General features: G+C 34.4%; 1 protein-coding gene and 1 pseudogene across 3 annotated transcripts; one reads left to right on the forward strand and one right to left on the reverse strand.

Moving 5' to 3' along the window:
• The first annotated feature begins 4,211 nt into the window (after positions 1-4,211).
• Positions 4,212-17,326, forward strand: LOC110670039 (uncharacterized CRM domain-containing protein At3g25440, chloroplastic-like; annotated as a pseudogene).
• On the reverse strand, positions 17,211-20,051 carry LOC110670031 (uncharacterized). 3 transcript variants are annotated; one of them, XM_058129137.1, is made up of 4 exons: positions 19,951-20,007; positions 18,856-19,706; positions 18,134-18,724; positions 17,211-17,622 (listed from the first exon to the last, which is right to left on the reverse strand). In XM_058129137.1, the coding sequence occupies exons 3-4, from the start codon at positions 18,695-18,697 to the stop codon at positions 17,401-17,403; spliced, it is 786 nt and encodes a 261-aa protein (XP_057985120.1). In that variant the 5' UTR covers positions 18,698-18,724; positions 18,856-19,706; positions 19,951-20,007; the 3' UTR covers positions 17,211-17,400. The 3 variants fall into 3 exon arrangements, with proteins under 3 accessions (XP_057985120.1, XP_021687651.2, XP_021687648.2); XM_021831959.2 differs by lacking the exon at positions 18,856-19,706 and having other exon boundaries at positions 19,951-20,051; XM_021831956.2 differs by lacking the exons at positions 18,856-19,706; positions 19,951-20,007 and adding an exon at positions 19,707-19,936.
• Positions 20,052-21,491: the final 1,440 nt, after the last annotated feature.

Below are 21,491 nucleotides of genomic sequence, written 5' to 3' on the forward strand. Positions count from 1 at the left end.
TCCTCGCCAAGAAGAGCCACCTCCACCTCCTCCAGTTGCTTCGAGTACGGAAGAGGGTCCTTCCCAACCTACCCCAAGGACTCTCTCCCGCGATGCTCAAGTGCTGATCCATTCCTTGGAGAAGAACCAAACTGTTTGGGAGAATCCTGGTTTGGCTAAGGTTCTGGGGGCCTCTATCTGCCTTCGGGAGGATCGGGACAGGCTGTCCTCAGACAATCTTGATGACATCCTGACCCGATCCATGAGCCTGAACGTGGAGTGCTTGGTGAATCAGCACATCGTCCGAGAGAAGGCTCACCGCCTGGGTAAGGAGGTCGAGAAGATGGGTGATGAAGTGGCTTCTCTCCGATCCCAACTCTCATCCGCTCAGAACTACATATCTGAAATCGAGGGGCGGATGAAGTTCTACGAGGACAAGCTTGCTGAGCAAGCTCGTATTCTGGCCGAGCGAGATCACGTTCTTGAGGAAGTTCGGGCGCTCCGGGCTGGTGAAGTTGCTCACCTCACTGAGGAGCTCAAAGCGAAAGAGGAAGAGGTGGTAACAAGGGAGGCCAGTGCTTATGTAAATGCTCACAGGGATCTCTTGGCCGAGCTCAAGAAGCGTTATCCTGAGGAGGACTTCTCCTGGATGGTTGACCTGGCTCCCCAAGACGACGAGGAAAGCGAGGAGGAGGCTGAGGGTGAGAGAGGAAGTAAGCAAAATGTAGATCAGGCTGGAGGCCTCCAGCCGAATGACTTGCATAAACTTCAATATGAAATGAAATTCTCTTTTGTTCAGTGAATGGATGTGATCGGAAAATCTCTAAATTACTTATGCACTTGATTGTCTGAGCATATTAAAACAACTAAAGGTGATTATTAATCTAAGTGTAAGAGGTCGGAAAACACAATAAACATGAGATCGGCAGGGAACCAACGCTAAATGGGACTTGACTAAAATTGGAAATTTGGCTTGAGTACTTAAGATCGGGATCATCATTAAACTGGATTGGAACCTTAACTTGATTATTCCTAAACTTTTAAAATGAAGATTTAGTGTTGGCTCAGTTTCGTCTAACAAGAGAGATCGGGAATGTAATTGATTAGTCGGGAGACTTGACAATTGGTTTGAGAGATCGGCAAGGCTTTAAATAACATGGGGACTTAGTATTGATTCGATTCCTTGAGGAGAGATCGGAAGTGTGGTTTTCAAAGAAAGATCGGAAATGTACTTGGCTGGCAAAGGGAGACTTAGTGCTGGGGATCAGTTTCAAAATTTAATGATTTTGGGGATCGGCCAAAATATGGTGTCGACACCCCTTTTGTCCTAAAATAGGGAGAGTCCTAATACCGGGTAAGTACTATCTAATTGGGTAGTTCTATCTTACAAGCTAGTTTGCTATGGCTTTTAGTTAACGTGATAGTTTAGCTCAAGATCTAATTTTCTAAAGCCACAGGTTCCCAAATTATCCCTACTGTAAACAGTAGAGCCTCATTCCATCACCACGATACTAATGGGAGAATTCCACCAATATCACAGTAGATGGAACAAGTTCTAATCTGAGCAGAAGCCTTCACGGATACTAACGGGGTAAAACCCATGGGTACCGCTACATGACTCCCTCCTATTTCCTAAAAGGGTAAGAAAGCCCGGGTATAGGGTTGAAGTGTGTGAGGACATTGTGTAAGTAGTCAGTGTGTGAAGGAACATATTTACCTCTTCCCTGTATGGGGATTTTTTGACGAAAATTGTTGTAACAAATAAGCCAATCAAAGTAAGCAAAATGGTTAGAAAGAATAATAACGATCAATATATCAAGACTTTCAAATTTTGTAAGTTAAACCCCCTAATTACAATTTTAATTTACAAGAGCATAAAATTAAATATGCTTTTGGACCTCAAAACTAGGGTTAAGGTTAGTAAGTCCCCAGCGAAGTCGCCAAGCTGTCGCAAGGGTTTTTGCGGTCGCCTGGACGAATTCTCACCGAAGTGGGAAAAGTGAGGAGTCACTACTTTAATTTTGAGGGAAATTAAAGAAAACCATTTAAAAATAAAACTACTTTGAAAACAGAGATTCTAGGTTTGGGGCCCGTATATAGGTGGGGAAGGTGTTAGGCACCCCACCTCATCCCTCAACGAGGGTAAACAAATTTAAAGTTGTGCTCTTTATAAAAAAAAATTGATAATTAGGGGAGTTGAAATGATGATGTTAATCCTTTGTATGGATAAAGGAATATTTGATGTATCACTATTTTGGGTTGCCCAAGAACATAAGTGCGTGAGATGACCCTTAGTGAGTAGGTGTTGTGTAATGGATTTTTGTTGGGGGTTAATTCGAATATTGAAGTAGCGATGTTTAATCTGGATTTAAATTAAGAGAATTCAGGTAAGAGCTCTCTCCTGATCTCTTAACGTATTCTGTTTAAAATTTAAGCGGGAGATTTCGGATAAGAACTTTCCTCCGATCTCCACACATTTTAAGATTTTTGGCCAAGAATTCGGGTAAGAAATCTCCCCTGATCTCTTAGTATATTCTGTTTAAAATTTAAGCGGTAGATTTCGAATAAGAACTCTCCTCCGAGCTCCACATATTTTATTAAGATTTTGGCCGAGAATACGGGTAAGAACTCTCCCCCGATCTCTTAGTGTATTCTGTTTAAGTGTACCGATCTCTTAGTCATCGCGTTGATTTATTTCCCGATCTCTGATAAGTGTACCGATCTGATCCCTAAACGAATTTCCATTCACTGATCCATGGGTTTAAAAATTTATTCAATTTGATGCCCTCAGTCGACTGATCTCATTCATCTGTTTTTTATTATGTTTCTGGAACCTTCTTGCAACGTGTTAAAGAGGCAGCTCGGTCGTGCTACCCGATGCGTCACTTGGGACATTGTGAGCATTTAATGCTCAGACGGGTATAAATAGGGGAAAGGTGAGTCATTTGTTTCCTTATATTATTTTCGGACCTTTCCCTAGCAATCTCAGCACTTCCTCTCACTTTTTAGAGATTTCAGACACCGATTACACTCTGGTAAGGGTTTTGATCTTTCCTCGGTTAATTTTCCTTTTTATTTTCTAAAAATGAGCAGTACCGAGGGTCAGAGAGCTGCAAGCCTGCCTTACGTTCATATTTCGTGGACCTCGAAAGAAGGTGATGTGATTAGATCAGGCGGACGATCCAGCATGGCCATCATTTCAGTTACTGGTCCGGTTACCAGACCGAAGCAAGGAACCTCTTCGAGAAGGGAAAACCTGCCAGTTGATGAACTACCATCAGTCTGGAGAGAAATCGATCTCCAATCCATAAGTCAGGAGTACAATCTGTGGATCGACTCCTTTGAACTAATCAAATGCCATAGCGACCTTTGGGCTGATCACTTCTTTGAAGAAGGCTATCTCATCGTAGTATATGAAGAATAGCTGAAGGCCGGGCTCCATTTTCCTTTGGATGAATTTTACAAGGCCGTCCTAAAGTTCCACCATGTCTCGGTAGCACAAGTGCATCCGAACTCCTGACGGACTTTAGTAGCCTTCAGGGGCCTCTGCCGAGCCAAGAGACTGGAGCCTTAGGACTAAGTATCGAAACGGCTTCGAAGGGGTCCCCCGTAATTGGAATTATTTGGTTCCCCAACTCCCTAAGAAGCTCACCTTAAATAAGGACGAAGACGCCATGGTGAAAGAGTTAAAGACTCAGGCGTCCACCCATAAATTCTCGTGCTTAGATGCGGTTATGGCCGAACTGAAGTGGTGGATGATGCGGCTGATCACCGACGAAGACTACGAGCTTCAGCTCTCTGACCTCGGTCCTGGTACAATCCATATCTCTAGCCTCTAAATCTTAGCGAACTCACTGACTTCTTCTTTGTGCAGGTATGGTGGGCGGTGATGCTTCTAAAGAGAGTCGCAAGCGAAAGAGGGAGGTGTCCCGAAAAGTGCGAGCAATGAAGGAGGCTACTGCTCCGCTGCTCAGACACCTCAGCGAGATTTGGTAGAAATACCGAGCTCCCCTCCTCGACTTCAAGAGCAGTCGATCTCTGAAGTAGAGGTCACCGTTTCTCCACCTTGGCAGATTGAATGTCCGCCTCCTCCGCCTCCACCGATCTCTTTCAATGTGGAAGGGGAGTCTTCTGGCCCTACCATTAGGACGCTTTCCCGGGGAGCTCAACTCCTCATCCAATCACTAGAAAGGAACCGTTCCACCCGAGGGAACCCTAGGCTAGCCAAAGTCATGGGCGCTTCCATCTGCTTCCAAGAAGATCAGAACATATTGGCAGAGGAGAGTATCGACGATATTTTAACTCAAACAATGAGTTTGGGCTTGGAAGCTATTGCCAATCAACATGTGATCAGAGAAAAGGCCCACGCCTTAAGGAGGGAAATTCTTAAGGGGGTCCAGGATGCCTCAGCTATAAAGGCTCAGCTCTCCTCTGCCAATGATTACATCGCCCAACTAGAGGATCGGGTGAAGCAGTGCGAAGGAAAGATAGCCGAAGTGGAGTAGGAACTTGAAGTCTCCTGAGCTAATCGATCTGCCGATCTCGCTCATTTTTCTGAGGCACTTCGGGTGAAGGAGGAGGAGCTCCAGGCCAAGGAGGAGGAGAGCACTACAAAAGAGGCTGGGGCATATGTGAACGCCCATAACGACCTCCTGGCCGAACTAAAGAAGCGCTATCCTGAGGAGGACTTCTCCTGGATGAATCAGCTCATTCCAGAGGCCGAAGAGGAGAGTGATGAAGAGCCCAGGGGTGAGGAGGGAGAGCAGAATGTAACTAGGGCGCAGGGCGGAGTGGACCCCTCTTGTTAATTGACTTGTACATTTTATTTTGAAATGAATTGAAGTCTCTTTTTGTTCAATTTCGTTGATAAGATCGGAAAACGTCCGAACCAAATTGTCTGAGTATTTATTTGATTGACTGTAGTTCAAACATTAAACTTAAAAGCGATCAGAAGATAAGAGATTGGAAAAACATTATACGTGAACATGAGATCGGGCTAAGTCATGATCAAATACCGGATGAAACTTTAAAATACTAGAATTGCCAAGATTTGACATTGACTTGGAAACATTATTAGACCGGATAGAAACCTTAAATTTATTTTAAGAAATATTTCACAATATCTGTACAGAGAGATCAGAGAATATCAGTAGGCAGGATTGAACGGTCCGGAGACCCAATGTTGACTCGAACTCATCTGATGAAGACCCAGAGATCGGAAAACAACCTAACTAGAGCGTGAGATTGATTTGTTCCAGGGGCAAGCAATCAGTAAGTTCGGAAAAGCTACCTGTGATTGGGGAGATCAGTTGAAAGCGGATAATAAAGTTTCAATTTTAATAGATCCTGGCCTTCGATGGTCGGCCAAAATATGGTGTCTACAGTCTATTATCATCCATCATGCATATTAAAATTTAACAATTAAATAAAATATACATACTAAAAAATTAAATTGAATATCACATATTCAATCAAAAAATTCAGATTTGAATCTCATTCAAACAAATTAAATTTAGAAACCCTTTTCCAAATTTAACTCTATGAAAACAATTTTCATAAATTAATTGTGTGATTAAAATTCCTAATTAAATAATTTAATTAGGTATGAGCCTAATTATGGGCCTTTAGATATACAATAATTGCATAAAGAAGCCTAAAAGCCCAAAACCATGCACACCGTTGGGGTACTCAACCATGCCGCCACCTATTGAAGCATAACAACATACATGCCGCCACACATATGGCACCCAAACAACTTTAGATCAATCCAAATTTGATCCAATCACACAATTAAATCTCATATTCAATCCTAATGGCAAATATAGTGGCTTTGATACCAATTGAAGGAGTGGAAGCATGATAATTGGTGCATTGGAGCATTGAATTTCAAAAATTTTCTTCTAGGGTTTCATGCATCATACCACATCTCTTATGTGCCTAATTAATTTCAATGCTCAATTGCATATTAAAACACTTTTAATATGTATTAGGATCTATGTTTGCCATTCAAGATTGTGAATTAACAAATTAATTCATTTAAACCCTAGTTTAAAAGAGGAGTTTGAGCACTAACCTCTTTGATGCACTATGAATGCAATTGGCACCTTTAGGAAGCACCTAGGACCCTAAGTGTTGTCTCTCTAGCTTGTCCACACCAAGATCACCAATGGGCAGCCCCCAACTTTGCTTCTCAAGCCTTACCAACTAATTATAATTTGGGGTTTTGCTTTTAGAGAGGTTGTATGTGTGTATAGCACACTAGAAACAATTTCTAGCAATTTTAATTCAAAGAAACCAAGGGATTTTCTTTGAAACAAGTGAGAAAAGAAGAGAGGAGAAGAAGAACACTTTGTGCCGTCACATATAAGAGAGAAAGGAGAGGTGGCTGATTTTTCTTATAACTTCTCTTTATATACTTAGGTCAAATAATCACTTAAACCCTTTGCCACATGTCACCACTACATTGCATCTTATTTTTAATTGACTTAACACATTAAGCCAAGTGTCAAAGCTAGACTTAATCTTGACTTTGATAACCTTGCATGATAGGAAGACAAATGACAAACTTATATGATGCCATGTGTCACCATCTCATGGTGCCACATGTCACCATGTGAAATGACCAAATTACCCTTATGTTTTAATTTTGAGTTCTCAACCCAAGATCATTATTTCTCCTCTTCTAATCAATTTATATCAAATATAAATTAATTAATCTCCATTAATTAATTTCTCACAATTAAATTCATATTTAAACACTTTAAATATAAATTTAACTCATACTATACATCCAAAAACCTAGATTTGGTTTTAAGCCATGCTAGGGACTTTGCAATCTTATTACAAACCAAACCTATTTAATTAATCAATTAAACTCTTTAATTAATCAATTAAATCACATTTAACTTAGTGATTAACTTGTGTATGTGTGTGACTCACTAGGCTCATCACTAATTGGCAATGAGATATGATATCAACTCTTAATATCATCAGAACTCTTTCTTACCATGAATGATTTCTCTAAATCATTTTAGGCATCTCATAGACCATGGTTGACACCTAGCATAGCGTGCCATGGCCACCCAATCAGTAATAAGGAATACCTTAAATGAACTTATAATCATATGTTACCATGCACTAGAATCTCTCTGTTACAAAATCCCAATTCGAGCTGGAGTCATTGTTAATGTCAAAGCCCATTTGCTATGAATATTATGTTCTCTTTTAATTCTAGTTCTTGTTTAATTAGATTTTCTTGTCAGAAGCTCTTTTCTGACTAAATCTGTCTGTCTTGGCCAGGAACTTGAAACATCAAGAATAATTAAATGAACATAGGATTTTATCCCTATTTACTTAGGGTAACAAATTCCATCTTGATCAACACCTATCTCCATATATAACTAGTAGGAGCCAACACATACCCATATACCCATACACAGTACAAGTATGAAAGCAGTATCAAAGTCAAACCACCTACATACAAGATAACTGTGTTATCTCAGGTCTAAAGATTATATGCACTGATATGATATATGACAATGCATTGACAAGAGTAAACTCCATGTGGTTGTCATATGCGTCACTGGTTTGGCCTACTTATCATGTATAAGTGCCTATCATGTTTGTTATGGGGCATGAGACTCACCACTCCATCTTATTTATATCTCATATAAATACCTTGGGAACAAACATGATTACAATATTTCTGGATAAGTCATGTCCTGTGTGAAGTATCCTCAATTGTGAACTAATTTATGATACTTTGTGCTAGAAATACTGTCACTCATATTCTTAACAACTTAAGAATAGAATTTTTAACAAAATATCAATGGACCTTTTCCATTACACATAAATACATTATGTAAATGAAAAAGTCCTTTTATTAATAAAATATGTATAAGATACATACAAAATGATATGTTCTAGGACATACTACTAACAATACCTTCAATATATGATTTGTTAATGTTTTTCTACTGAGGGTTAGAAAGAAAGAGGAAAGGTTTGTTCAAGCTTTGAAGAAGATTGAACCTACCGAATCATCAGAAGCAACTCATGATCCAGAGATATTGACCCCATAAGAGCTCTTCTTTTTAAAGATGGACCTAAAGTGCAAGAATTATGTGCCAATTGGAAGAAAGGGAATTTACCACAGTGTAATTCTTAAGATGCACTTGCATTGGAAGAAACATCATACCTTAAAGGTAGTGCTAAAGACATTCTCACTAGAGGAGGTCAAGGAGATTGCTGCTGAGCTGGCATGTTTAACTAGAGGGGTTATGCTAGATATTCATGAAGGGAACACAGTGATCATGTATAGAGGAAAGAATTGTTCTCAGCCACCAATAGAAATAATGTCATCTAGGGTCACTCTTACTAGAAAGAAGGTTATTTTCATTCCTTCCTGTTCTCATTTGGAATCCTTCATGAATAACTATGAGAAGTCAAATATTTATCATCATTTCATAGTGATCAAACATGGAAAAATTACAAAAAAGTATTATGCGGTTTCACTTATTTTCACTTTAAGGTCTATGATTCACTTTATACGCTGTTAGCAAAGTGAGGATTTTATATAAACGGTGTTAGAGAAATGCTAACATGAAATTTTTTATTATTTTTTAATTTTAATATTATAGATTATAAATAAAAAAAAAATTATTTTCTTCCATGCTCTGCAGCACTCGATGGCAGAGGCCAATGAAGAAAGCCCTTTCAAATTACTTTCATCGATCAAATTCTATGACAGCTACTGCGTCACCTACTTTGATGCATAACCAACTCCTGCAGCCTTAATCTCTTCACCAGTGGTGAGTAGCAAATTGAATCAAGAAGGCTTCTTGGAGTTATTGGACAAATTGGAGTTTAATAAGTTTGTAAGAATGTTGGGCACAAGCTGCTCCTGCAAATGATTTAATACTTTCTTAGTTATACTCTGTTATGCTATGTTCTTTTGATATAAAATACTACACTATTTCTTTTCTTTTTCTATTACTCCATATAGACCTTCACCTGTAAGTGCACAACATGCTTGGATGTGCTAATCTTGATTTAAATGTTATGAAGAGAAAGAACATCATTTATTTCAGCCAGGGTCATGGCTTCCTTGAGTTTTATTTGCAAAGACAAGTACAACAAGATGTTTTAAGTTCTCATGTCCAAGCAAATCAAAGAATCAACTAGCTACTTTAATGTTTGATTACTTTTATTTCCTTAATATTTGGTGAGTAGCTGTCAAATGATGGCACGTTAATCATGATGCGAACTGTTAATCACTAAACATAAAAATTAATAATTGAAGAAAAAAAAACCAAAACTTATAGAGATAGGTGCTATGACAATGAGAAGTTAAAATCACGTTGGAAACATCAGTGGCATGGTCATGAAAATGAAAACTTGCTTAGTTTATATCCTCAGCATCAAAATGCTGGATGTACACCACATGTCCCAATTGCAAAGGCTCAACTTTTAACTTATTAATGCTCATACCTCATGGAATTTGGGACTTTGATATTATGGATAGGCCTAAATATTCAGTGTTTATGCCAAGATGAGGGGGACTCAATCAATAGACATATTAGAGTATAGTTAATATGTTTGTTTTGGCATCAATAACTGTGACTTGAGGTCCATCATAGATGTTGATATAAATTTCTAATGAACTTATGGAATCTTTATAATATCAATAGTTGTTTATAATGCTTGTGATCAAGATGCATGAAGGCCAAATTGAAAGACTACTTATAATATCTAACATAACTAATATTCCTAATTGCTTCGCATATGGGCAATCCATCCACCCTTGTGAGGTAATCATAGTTTGTAAATTGAGTTTAAAATCTGGCATTCTTTGCAACATGGTGAAGTTAGTAGCAGAATTCCTTATTCCTTGTTGCTCATCACCATTAGTAATCACCTGCAAAATATGACTGGCTCCAACTTCTTCCCTTACTTGTTTAAGCAATGGATATAGAACATTTGTAGAATATATGATGTGTGACACTTAAATAGATTTGAAGAACACAGTTGCTTGAAAGCAATCCACTAAAAAATTTAGTATATATTATGCCATGTTCACATGGGAATTTCCTGTATAGCAAATTCTGAGTAGTAGCAAGACAGAGAGGGAGGAAAGAGAAAACTAAGTTAGTAATGACAACTTCAATAAGGTCTTCTTAAAATTCTTGCCAAATTTCATATTCTATAACCTCAGTTGTATCAATAGTTCCAAGTAACTTTTCTTGGTTCTGCTCCTTTCTAGATTTCTTGGAAGGCTCCAACAGCTTGAAACTTTCAGAATTTTTAGCAGCTATCACAAGATCATAGTAATCATCTGCAAAACCATCATTGATATTAAGGATGCACCATATGCGGTGGTCATTGTGATGGTGGAGTTCAAGAAAAGGCTGGTGATGTAGGTGGAAAGGAGGAGGAAGAGGAGGAGAAGAGATGGAGAGATTCAAGAGTTCTTTTTTCTTTTGGTTAAATTATTAAAAAAATTATATCTTTGATAGATTATTTTTTTATTCCACATCATCACCTTTTTTGTCCACATCACCAGCTATGGACGGAGAATAGATGGGAAGTCGTTTTTTGCTAATGATGTGAAATCTCAGGATACTACTTTGTCATAAAGTGAACCATATACCCTTAAGTGAAAAATAGGTGGAACCACATGATACTTTTTTTGTAATTTCTACAATGTATGAACATTGCCCTAGTGGCCTTGTAATGCAATGATTTTGTGTGTGTGTGTGTGTGTGTGTGTGTGTGTGTGTATATATATATATGAACATGAAAATGTCTCACTTTCTTCCTCACTGCATTTAGAAGTAAAATTAAGATATTGTTTCTCTTGTAATATTTGTTGGAGAACAATGCTTAATCATTTTTACAAATTTCTGTTGCTAAACACCCTTTATCAAGTACTTCCACCACTTGATAAATACTTCTCTCTTGTGAAATAATGCTTGCTAATGGAAGCAAGCTTTCCAGACCTATGTACATATTCTTGTTGATTTGATTTTCTTATTAATTCAACAGAGAGACATTAAATCCTTGAAAATTCATCTCTCTGCTGATTTCTCTTTTCCTTCCTATCCATCTTTTGCAGGCTTTGGATAAATCTAAGTATAGGCATGGCCTTCGGGCAGTTAGGAGATATATTCCTAGGCTTGAACAGGACCTTATGTTGCTTAAAGCACAGGCTGAAGGCAAAGCTGAAAGTGGATCTTATTCCATCAAAAAAACCCTTAAGAGTGAAGATGATGGTACAAAATCTAAATGTAAATACTCTATTTTGTCCGGATCTAAAATAAATTTTTTACATAAAATGAAATAGGAAAGTGAAAAATAATTAGTCTATTTTCAATTTTCAGTCTCAATTTTACTTGACATTGTCAGTTTTAATCTTTCTTTTCATTTTTCTTTTTTTTTTTTATTTTAGTTTTCAAATAGTAATTTTATTTTTATTATTTAATTAAAAGTGCAAATTAAAAGGTTTGTTTGGATTCAATTTTGATTTTAATTTCGATCATAAAATTCATTTTACATTTTCAATTTATCCTAAATTTTATTTATTTATTATAGGAAAAAGAAATATTCTATAAGGTTTTAATTTGTTGCCATTAAATTTTAGTTATACATTTTTTTTTGAAGAAATAAAACAAAATAAAATCAATTAATAAGGAATTAATTTTATTAAATTTCCTAAACTTTTTATCTACCTGTACAAGGAAACTCTTCCTTTTCCCTTTGATTGCTCTCTTGAAAACAACTCAGTTCCATGTGAAAAGAGGAACCTTCCCACTTCCTTTGACTTTCTCAAAAAGACAAAAGCCTCTCTTTAAAAGGGAAGAACTAATCCTCTCCTGAGGACTCTTCATAGCAACGTCATTAGCTTTTCTAGAAGGGGACTCATCTTCTTCCTCTCCAAAGAAAAAACGTTGTCTCCTCCAAGATTTGATTCTCGCATCAGCTGTCTTCTGTCCAATTCTCAGTTTTGCTCCAAGAATTAAGGTCTCTTCTTGATCCCAAACAACTCTATTAGATTAATTTTCATTCAATCTTAATGAGTTTTGTTAAAATAAATAAATTTATGGCTTTGATAAGATGATGTTTGAAATTTGTAGCTTTAAAATTCATATTGTTTTGAGTTGTTGAGTTGATTTCTTTTTGCTTTGACAGTGATTGAGAAAAAGAAACCTTGATTGTTATTTGTTGGTAACCAATTATAATGCTGGGTAGATTGAAAATATACTCTGCTAGATGATCTATTGATATATGAATTGATTGTTCAGTTTTCTATGGGTTTAAAAATTATCTATCATGTTGAAATGAGATGTAGGTGTTCGGATTATTTATAATTTACAGAGTATGGAATTGAAGGAGCGGAAGCATGAAAATTATTAGATTAGAACATTGAATTCAAAAATTTTCTTCTAGGGTCTCATGCATCATGCAAGATTCAATTTTTACCTATTGATTTCAATGTTCAATTGCATATTAAAACTCTTTTAATATGTATTTGGATCTATGTTTGCCATTTAAGATTTTAGAATTAACAGATTAATTCATTAGAACCCTAGATTAAATTAAGAACATGTGCACTAACCTTTTGATGCACTATTAGATTAAATTAAGAACATGTGCACTAACCTTTTGATGCACTGTAGTTGTGTTTGGTACCTTTGTGAAGCACCTAGGACCCCAGATGTTGTCCCTCTAGCTTGTCCACACCAAGATCACTAATGGTAGCCCCTTGAACAGCTTCTCAAGCCTTTCCAATCAATTAGAAATTAAGATTTTGCCTTTAGAGATGTTATAGATGTATATAGGACACTAGAAACGATTTCTTGTAATTTTAATTCAAGAGAATGTTGGCAATTCTCTTTGAATTGATGAGAGATGAAGAAGAAGAGATGAAGAAGACAACAAGGGTGGCGGCACCTCTTTGAGAAAATCAGATTGTTCTTTCATCCTTTCCCTTATATAGCTAGGTCACCACTTAAAACCCTTTCCACATGTCATCTTCTGATTAGCTCAGAATTTTAATTGACCCAATCATATTATGCAAAGTGTCAAAACTAGAATTAATCTTGACTTTGATCATCTTACATGATTGAAAGACAAATGGCAAGCTTATGTGTAGTGCCATGTGTCACCATCTCATGGTGCCACATGTCACCCTGTGAAATGATTAAATTACCCTTGTGTCTTAATTTTGAGTTCTCAACCCAAAATAATTATTTCTCTTCTTCTAATCAATTTATATCAAATATAAATTAATTAATTAATTAATCTCTATTAATTAATTTCTCATAATTAAATTCATATTTAAACACTTTAAATATAAATTTAACTTATACTACACATCCAATAACCTAAATTTGGTTTCAAGCAATGCTAGGGACTTTGCAATCTAATTGCAAACCAAACCTATTTAATTAATCAATTAAACTCTTTAACTAATTAATTAAATCACATTTAACTTGGTGATTACTTATGTATGTGTGTGACTCACTAGGCTTATCACTAATTGGCAATAAGATATAATATTAACTCTTAATATCATCAGAACTCTTTCTTACCATAAATGATTTCTCTAAATCATTTTATGCACCTCATAGATCATGGTTAACACCTAGCATAGCATGTCATGGCCACCTAATTAGTAATAAGGAATATCTTAAATGAACCTTTAATCATATGTTACCATGCACTAGAATCTCTGTTACAAAATCCCAATTCGAGCTGGAGTAATGAATTATGTCAAACTCTATTTACTATGAATATTATGTTCTCTTTTAATTCCAGTTCTTGATTAAAAAGATTTTCTCATCAGAAACTCTTTTCTGATTAAATCTATCTGTCCTGGCCAGGAATTTGAAACATCAAGAACAATTAAATGAACATAGCTAGGATTTTATCCCTATTTACTTAGGGTAACAAATTCTATCTTGATCAACACCTACCTCCATATATAACTAGTAGGAGCCAACACATGCCCATATACCCATACATAGTACAAGTATGAAAAGCAGTATTATACTCAAACCACCTATATACAAGATAACTGTGCTATCTCAGGCCTAAAGATTATATGCACTGATATGAATTATGACAATACATTAACAAGAGTAAATTCCATGTGCTTGTCATAAGTGTTACTGGTTCGGTATACTTATCATGTTTGTTATATGGCATGAGACTCACCATTCCATCTTATTTACATCTCATATAAATACTGAAAATAATATTAAATAAATAAAATTAAAATTAATTAAAATTTTGAATTTACTAATATTTTCATCATAAATCTTGAAAAAAAAAGTAAATAAACAAATTAAATTAAATTATATTAAAATTTAAATATCGGAGTTCTAATGATAATTTCATCTTAGACCCTGTTTGTAATGAATTTAAGATTAATCATTCTAGGTCTATTGATAATTGCATCTTAGACTTTGTAATTAAAATTATTAATTAAAAGATTGATTGGGATTTATTGATAATTTGATCATAAATCCTAAAAACAAGAAAATAAATTGAAAATGAGCAAATTGGATTAAAGGAACAAGATCTTCGGTTTAATGATAATTGTATCTTAGACCTCACAAAATCATATTAATTTGTTAGGCTTATTGATAATTTTATCATAAATTCTAAAGATAAAAATCTAAATTAAAGTTTTGGGGTTAATGGTAATTTCACTTTAAATCCTATTTAAAATAAAATTTTATAATTAATGCTTTAGGTTTAATGGTAATGTTAATTTAAACCTATTAAATAATTAATCTAAATTTTGGGTTTTAATGGAAAGTTCTTCTTAAGCCCTATTAAAGTCCAATGGAAATAAATTAATTAAACCTTTGGGTTCATTGATAATTTCATCATGGACCCTAATTAGTATTTTATGGTAATTTCACCTTAAACATATTTAAAAAAAGAAATCAATCGTTAATTAAAATTTGTTGGGTTGATTGATAGTTTCATCACCTAAATATAAGTATAACCTTAAACCCCATAAAATGCACTAAAATACAAAATTAAAATAATTTTAGGTCTAATGATAATCTCATTTTAGATCTTTTTAATTATAAAATTTGGAATTAATTATTTCAGATTTAATGATAATTGCATCTTAGACCTTAGAATTTAAAATATAAAAATAATAGTTTAATAATAATTTCATCTTAAATCCTACAAACTTGAAATAAAGTATATAAAATTTTTCAGGATTTAATAATAATTTTATGTTAAATCTTATAAATCAGATAATAATCAAGATTTTAGAGTTTAATGATAATTTCATCTTAAACTCTATAAATCAAATAAAACTAAAATAATTAGAGATTTAATGATAATTTCATCTTAAATCTCGTAAAATAAAATAAAATAAAGATAATGGATTCGATGATAATTGCATCTTGAACCTAAAGAAATAATAATTAATGGTTTGTTGGGCGTAATGATAATTTCGTCTTACACCCAATTAAACAAAATAATTAGATTAATTTCTCTTAAACTATTCTAAAGATAAAAATAAATTTAAACATAATATTATTCTCGTATGTGAATTATTTAACCGATTAAGAGTTACGAATTTTGAAAGATCCAGCTTTGGGAGCATCTTGCTAAATCTCTTGATCAACTTGTAAGCAATGTATGTGTTTAATTTATAAGTTGCATTTCATAAATAATTAGGCGCACTATACACATAACACCCTCAGTTATTTGGACACCGATGATGAGATTAACAATAGAGAGTTGAAAGTTTTTATAATTTATAGGAATCCTTAGGAACTAAATGACACATTTCCCGATATTAAAGTTTTAATCAAGAAAATAGAGAAAATTAATAAAATGTTAAGTAGGCATCACCTGTATCACATCTATGTTTGACTCCTTTTAATAATATTTGTATTTAATAAAATAACTGAAACCTTTTAAAATAAAACTAAAATTCAATTTCTTAAAAATAATTGGCTTCTATTTTTTTAATAATGTGATTAAAAAAAATAAAAATCTTAATATCAAAAATCTATTTTAAAATCCATTTTCAATTTCAAACATATTTTAATTTTCAAGTTAATCTAATTTCTAAAAATTTTAATTTATAAATTAATTTTTTAAGATAATTTCATTTTAGGCAAGATTTTATTTCAACAAATTTAATTTTTAAAGCCCAATTTAATTTTCAAAAGGAATTTAATTTTCAAATAAAATTTCATTAGATTATTCGTCAAATTTAGAAACCTCTCTAGAATAAAAAGTTTTCATAGAAAAAAAATAAAACAAAGATCAAATGGAGTGAAAATTCACTTTTAGGGTCGCTTCGCTTACTTGTGTATTTGACTTACTCTAAGAATGAGACATTCAAGTGTTTCAACATTTTCAATCAAAATAAGGAACAAACATTGTAAATTATCTCCATTTCAAATTATTGACATTAATTTATTTGAGCAGATCCTTAAATTCATCTACCATTTTGAGATGATGTGGGGTGCCTAACACCTTCCCCACATGTGTAAGGACCTCGAGTTTAGAACCTTTGGAATAGAAGTGGATCATTTTCTTTAAAACAAAAGTTTCCAAAATATAATAAAGGGTTTTCTCTATTTTTCCCGCAAAATTAGAATGGCGACTCTTTCACTTTTCCACTTCGGTGTGAATTGCCTGGCAACCGCAAAACTCATTGCGACACTAAACGCATAGGCACGCCATTGGAGAGCCCAGAAAGGTTGAAAGAAATTATGGTCAGGCAAGAGATGCTCTGAAAATGAATGGTCTACGGATTTTGGGATGGTATCAGATCCAGTAGATCTATATGATATTTTTGTGACCGACTCTCATACAGAGACACAGGATAAAGCGAAATCATCTTTATTTGGATGAGTATGAAAAGTTCCCAATTGAAGGTAATGGAGAAGCTGAAGATTTTGAGCAGCAGCTGTGCCAACTCTCTCTGCACTCAAAAGTGGCCGAGTCATCAGGGAAAGATGTGAACTCCGACTCAACCACCCTTGACGAGGTTGATCGGATGTATCTTCGTGCTGCTTCTCTATTAAAGAGGCAGAAGAGATGGGAGATGCACAAAGTTGCGATACCCATCATCTTGGTTGAATCATTATTTTCATGTTCTTTCATATGCTTAGTATTTAGGCATAACGAAAACAAATTATCAACATTTGATTTCATTTCCAAGTATAATTCTTTTAATTTTCACAATAGAATCATAAAATTTTGCATTTTATTTATGCAAGAAATGCACACAATTATTGCAAAAATCAAGAGTACGACAAATGTTAAACCTAATGAACATGACATTCACGATGATCCAAGTTAAACTTGAATGGAAAAAAAATTAGTGAAACTGCAATTAGGATGACACATAAAAGGAAAATATATGAACAAACTTTTCTAGACATATTTGCAATCTGAATCCTCCAGAAGCTCATTTTCTAGTTCTTTTACATTCTTAACAATATCCTGAACCTTACTTGACAAGTGATTAGTATGTTCCTCTATATATGCCAACACCATGCGTAATTGTTCCTGATAAGCAGCACACTGACGTTTACATCGTTGTTTCTCATTATTAAGCTCAATGGTCAATTCTCGTATTCTCCTATCTTTCTCATCCTGAAAAATTACAAATTTTAGGGGGAGAATAGCAAAATAAGACTAAAGAGAACTGTTAACAAATGGAGAACTAAAAGTGTTTTATATTTTCCTTACCTGAAAGTTATGTATAAAAAACCTGGAATTTATAAATCTTTATCCATGATTCATTATGTGATGTAGGGGACTCATTTACTGATTAAAGGTAACATTAATAATTTCAGCACAATGTATTCTGATAAATAATAAGTATTATCCTATAGTGACCATGCCAAAAAAAGGCCATAGCACCAAGCTGAGGGCTAGGCAATAAATTGTTGAACGGCCGGATATAGTCTACCAGACTAATCACAACCAATTTACACTAGGACTGAGTTTAGCACTGAATTTGCTTTGCTTGTGACAGGAGCAATTTGGCCAGGGTCCACCTCTATAGTTTCTCAGCTGGCAACAAATGGGCATTAAAACAGCCAACTAACTATTGAGAAATATCAGAAGTACCTCCATGTATGTATTGAGAAAGAAAACATACCTCACCGATCAAATTCTTTGCAGACCCTCGCCATGGTACTTTACTAGGAGACATTAATGTATGATTGTGCTCTTTTATGAATTTGGTGACGACCCACTTAACTCCATCCCTTAAAGCTAATCTCAACATTGCAGGACAGCCTTCTCGGGTTATAGGTGGGGGAGGAAGAACTCTATCTTTCCTGTATATGTATTTCTTTTCACGAAAACCTTCTTTGGAGCAAACAAAATCCTGACCAATAACCATGTTATTTACTCGAGAGCGTCGGTTATGATGAATGCGCACTGTAAACCCTGTACGCCTCCCATAAGCAACATAAAATTCTCGAGCATCATCTCTTGAGTTGAACTCCATTCCGATGTATGGTTCTCCAATATCACTTATTGAAGGTAAAGTTTCTTTAGATTGCTCTATGATCTTGTCAACTTCACCTAGACATAAATCAATATTTTTTGAGAGCTCATCTTCGGTGAATTCATGTCCATACTCCTGAAAACATCTTTCACTGTCATCTGAACCATATGCTTGATTAGATGAGCTCTCCATCATTCTCTTGCTGCGCATTAGACAATGTATTCATCCATCCAATATCTGCATGCAGGAAAGCAAAATTGGATTTTCAATTTTCTAATTTATTCTCATAAATCACGTTTTTGAGCTGAAATTAGGAGACATAAACTGTATATATATGCAAACAATAAAAAATAAAAAGGAAAACAAACCTGCACACGAAAGTTAAATTAGAACAGAATTGGGATAAAAAAGCCGAGGAAGACAATAATAAGCCCTTGCATCTTTAACAAGTGCTGATTATTATAGTATGTAAATGCTAAACAAATCAGGAAAGAGAACTGGTTTCATAAGAAGCAGATCCAACCTTCATCCTATTTTCAAGCGGTGGCGTTAGGCAACAATGCAATCATGACATTCTAGGATTTTTATCATTGACCTAACTCTTCAAATACTTACTAAAATGCAATGGACTTTGCTTTACAACTACATTACTTTTTTAGACTGGTGCCAACATTAATTTGGTTTTTTAATAAGGAAAATATAACTTTCCAAACAAAGTAAATAGGATTCTAGTTCTAAAGGTTCTCATTTAAGTCAAGCTTTTGGTGGAATTTCACATCAGGAGTTCTAAAGATTCTAAAGTTTGCATGTAGCAGCTATAATATGAATTGATAACACTATATCATAGTAAGACAAATTCGGCTGCAAAGTGAAATCAAATTGAATCACGGACATCATTATCTTTGGCTTGTTAAGAACACAACAGGTACAACAATAATCCACTAATCTTAGACATAATTATCTTTGAGATAAGCGAAGAGGCTGAGCATTCAATACAGTATTTTTATAATACTCCTTCAGAATCATTCAAAAATGCCCAATTCACAAGTCCCCATTTACAAGTCACAGTTAATGTTTAAGCCAGATAAAATAGATGCCCTTTTGCTTCTACTTGTAGTCTATATCCTCTACAATCCCTGCAATGGTAGAGTAGGAATTGCCCTGCCAATACCAAAATATCATGGCACAGTAGAAAAGTGGAAAGTTTTAAGCGCCGTACCTGAGATGGATTTTCCAGTAATTGGCGTAAGATATTGCAATATGAAAGAAATGCGTCTAAATCTAGCTTTAATTATCTCATCTTGAATTTCACTTTTTCTTTTCATTTTTTCTGCTTAGCTCTAGTTTTCTAGGAAACCAAACAGAAAATTCTGTGGCAAATAGCGCTAAAGCTAAAAAGGCAAAAGAAATTACTAATAAAAAGAAATTGGCTTCTAAAAAATATAAAGTGTTGATGAGCGTACCAGAAGCAGTGAAAACCCTAGGATTGCAGAGCGTTGAAGAGGCAGCGCTGACATGATAGACCGGAGATGTACGCGATCACATCTTTTATTCATAGTTTTGGGACCCACAGTTTTTTTTTTAAAATTTTATAATTCCCTTAAAACGGCATGCATCGTTGCAGTTTTTCCACTCGAGAACGACAAGTCGTTTATAGAGGTTCAGAGTCCAGGGCACTGACTTGTAATGTAATTTGGAAATAACCTCAATCCCTCATGAAATCGAGGATCTTTCAGCGAGTTATTCTGATAAAGTCTCGTAAGTTTCTCTAAATCCCATGAGCTTCGATCGATCACTTCATTTTCCTTTATTTATTTATTTATTTTTAAAATGCAATTGTTTACTTGCTGGTTTTGCTTTGCGATTGTAATCAGTGTCATTAAGAAATGTGCGTAATCTGTTTGCTCAACTACTAATTGAAGTGTGATCAAAAAAATTGTTCTTTTATTTGTCTTTGATTTTTAGTTTCCAAGAAAATTGAAGAATGGGGATTCGGGATAGGAAATTGTTGTTAGTTTCCAACTCTTAGGATTGAATGCTGAGCAGAGGAATGTAAAGTTGTGATATATTTTTTTTTTCTTTAACCCATCTGGTGTTTGGATTCTTTATGAGAAGTGGAAATATTTGTATTTTTTGGATTGTATTGATAAAGAAATAGTTTAATAACCTATTGGGTTCTTGTCAAATTTTGTTTTCAAGATACCCAACACCAAAGTTTGTTCAAGTTCCAAAAGAGAGTTCATGGAAATTTAGGAGTGGCAATGGCTTAGGGTTGATTACGGTTTTTGAATCTCCAGTTCAGATTTAATAAAATTATGAACTTGAATTAAATTGTTATGGGATAATTTGAGAAATGATTACTGAACCGTCGGTTACAATTTGAGCTCCGATTTAAAATGATTCGAAGAAAAATTGTTTGAAACGGTTTAGGAGACGATTTGAAAAAAAAATTCGTAAAATTTTATTATTTTAAAATTAAGTTATTATATTTGTAAAAATATTGTAATTTTTTTTTAGAAATCTTTTGATTAAAATAAAATAAGAAAAAAGATGATGTAATTAATTTATTTTTAATAAAAATATAATAAGACAAGACTTAGACTTAATTAAAAAAAATAAAGAGTGTCTAAAATAATAAAATAGAAAAATTGAAAGAGCGTTGAAAATTAAAGAGAGTGTATAAAATAATTGTCTAGAGAAATTAAAAGAGTATTAGGAATTAAAGAGTGTAAAGAATAATTGTGTAGAGAATTTGATATTTATATAAATGAATTAGGAGTGGGGAGGGATATTTATTGAGTTCTTTTTAATTTAAATGGTCAGTTTGGTTTGATTTGCAATAGACGGTTCAATTTGGTTTGAAACCATCGGTTTATGGTTTCTAAAAAATATGAATCTAAATCAAACCGCAAAAAATCAATTTCGGTCCAATTCGAAGCTGGTTTCAATTTTGATTGGTTTTGGTATGATTTTGATCAAGCTAGTTTTGATTCAATTCAGATTC

This window comes from Hevea brasiliensis, chromosome 10 (genome assembly GCF_030052815.1).
Source record: "Hevea brasiliensis isolate MT/VB/25A 57/8 chromosome 10, ASM3005281v1, whole genome shotgun sequence".
NCBI classification, from domain to species: domain Eukaryota; kingdom Viridiplantae; phylum Streptophyta; class Magnoliopsida; order Malpighiales; family Euphorbiaceae; genus Hevea; species Hevea brasiliensis.

What these genes read in the sequence shown, in the direction of transcription:
- LOC110670031 (XM_021831959.2), bottom strand. Translation starts at nt 18,697, where the DNA reads ATGCGCAGCAAGAGAATGATGGAGAGCTCATCTAATCAAGCATATGGT. An exon ending in CAAAGAATTTGATCGGTGAG is followed by an intron (nt 17,623 to 18,133) that starts GTATGTTTTCTT and finishes GTAATTTTTCAG; the next exon opens with GATGAGAAAGATAGGAGAAT.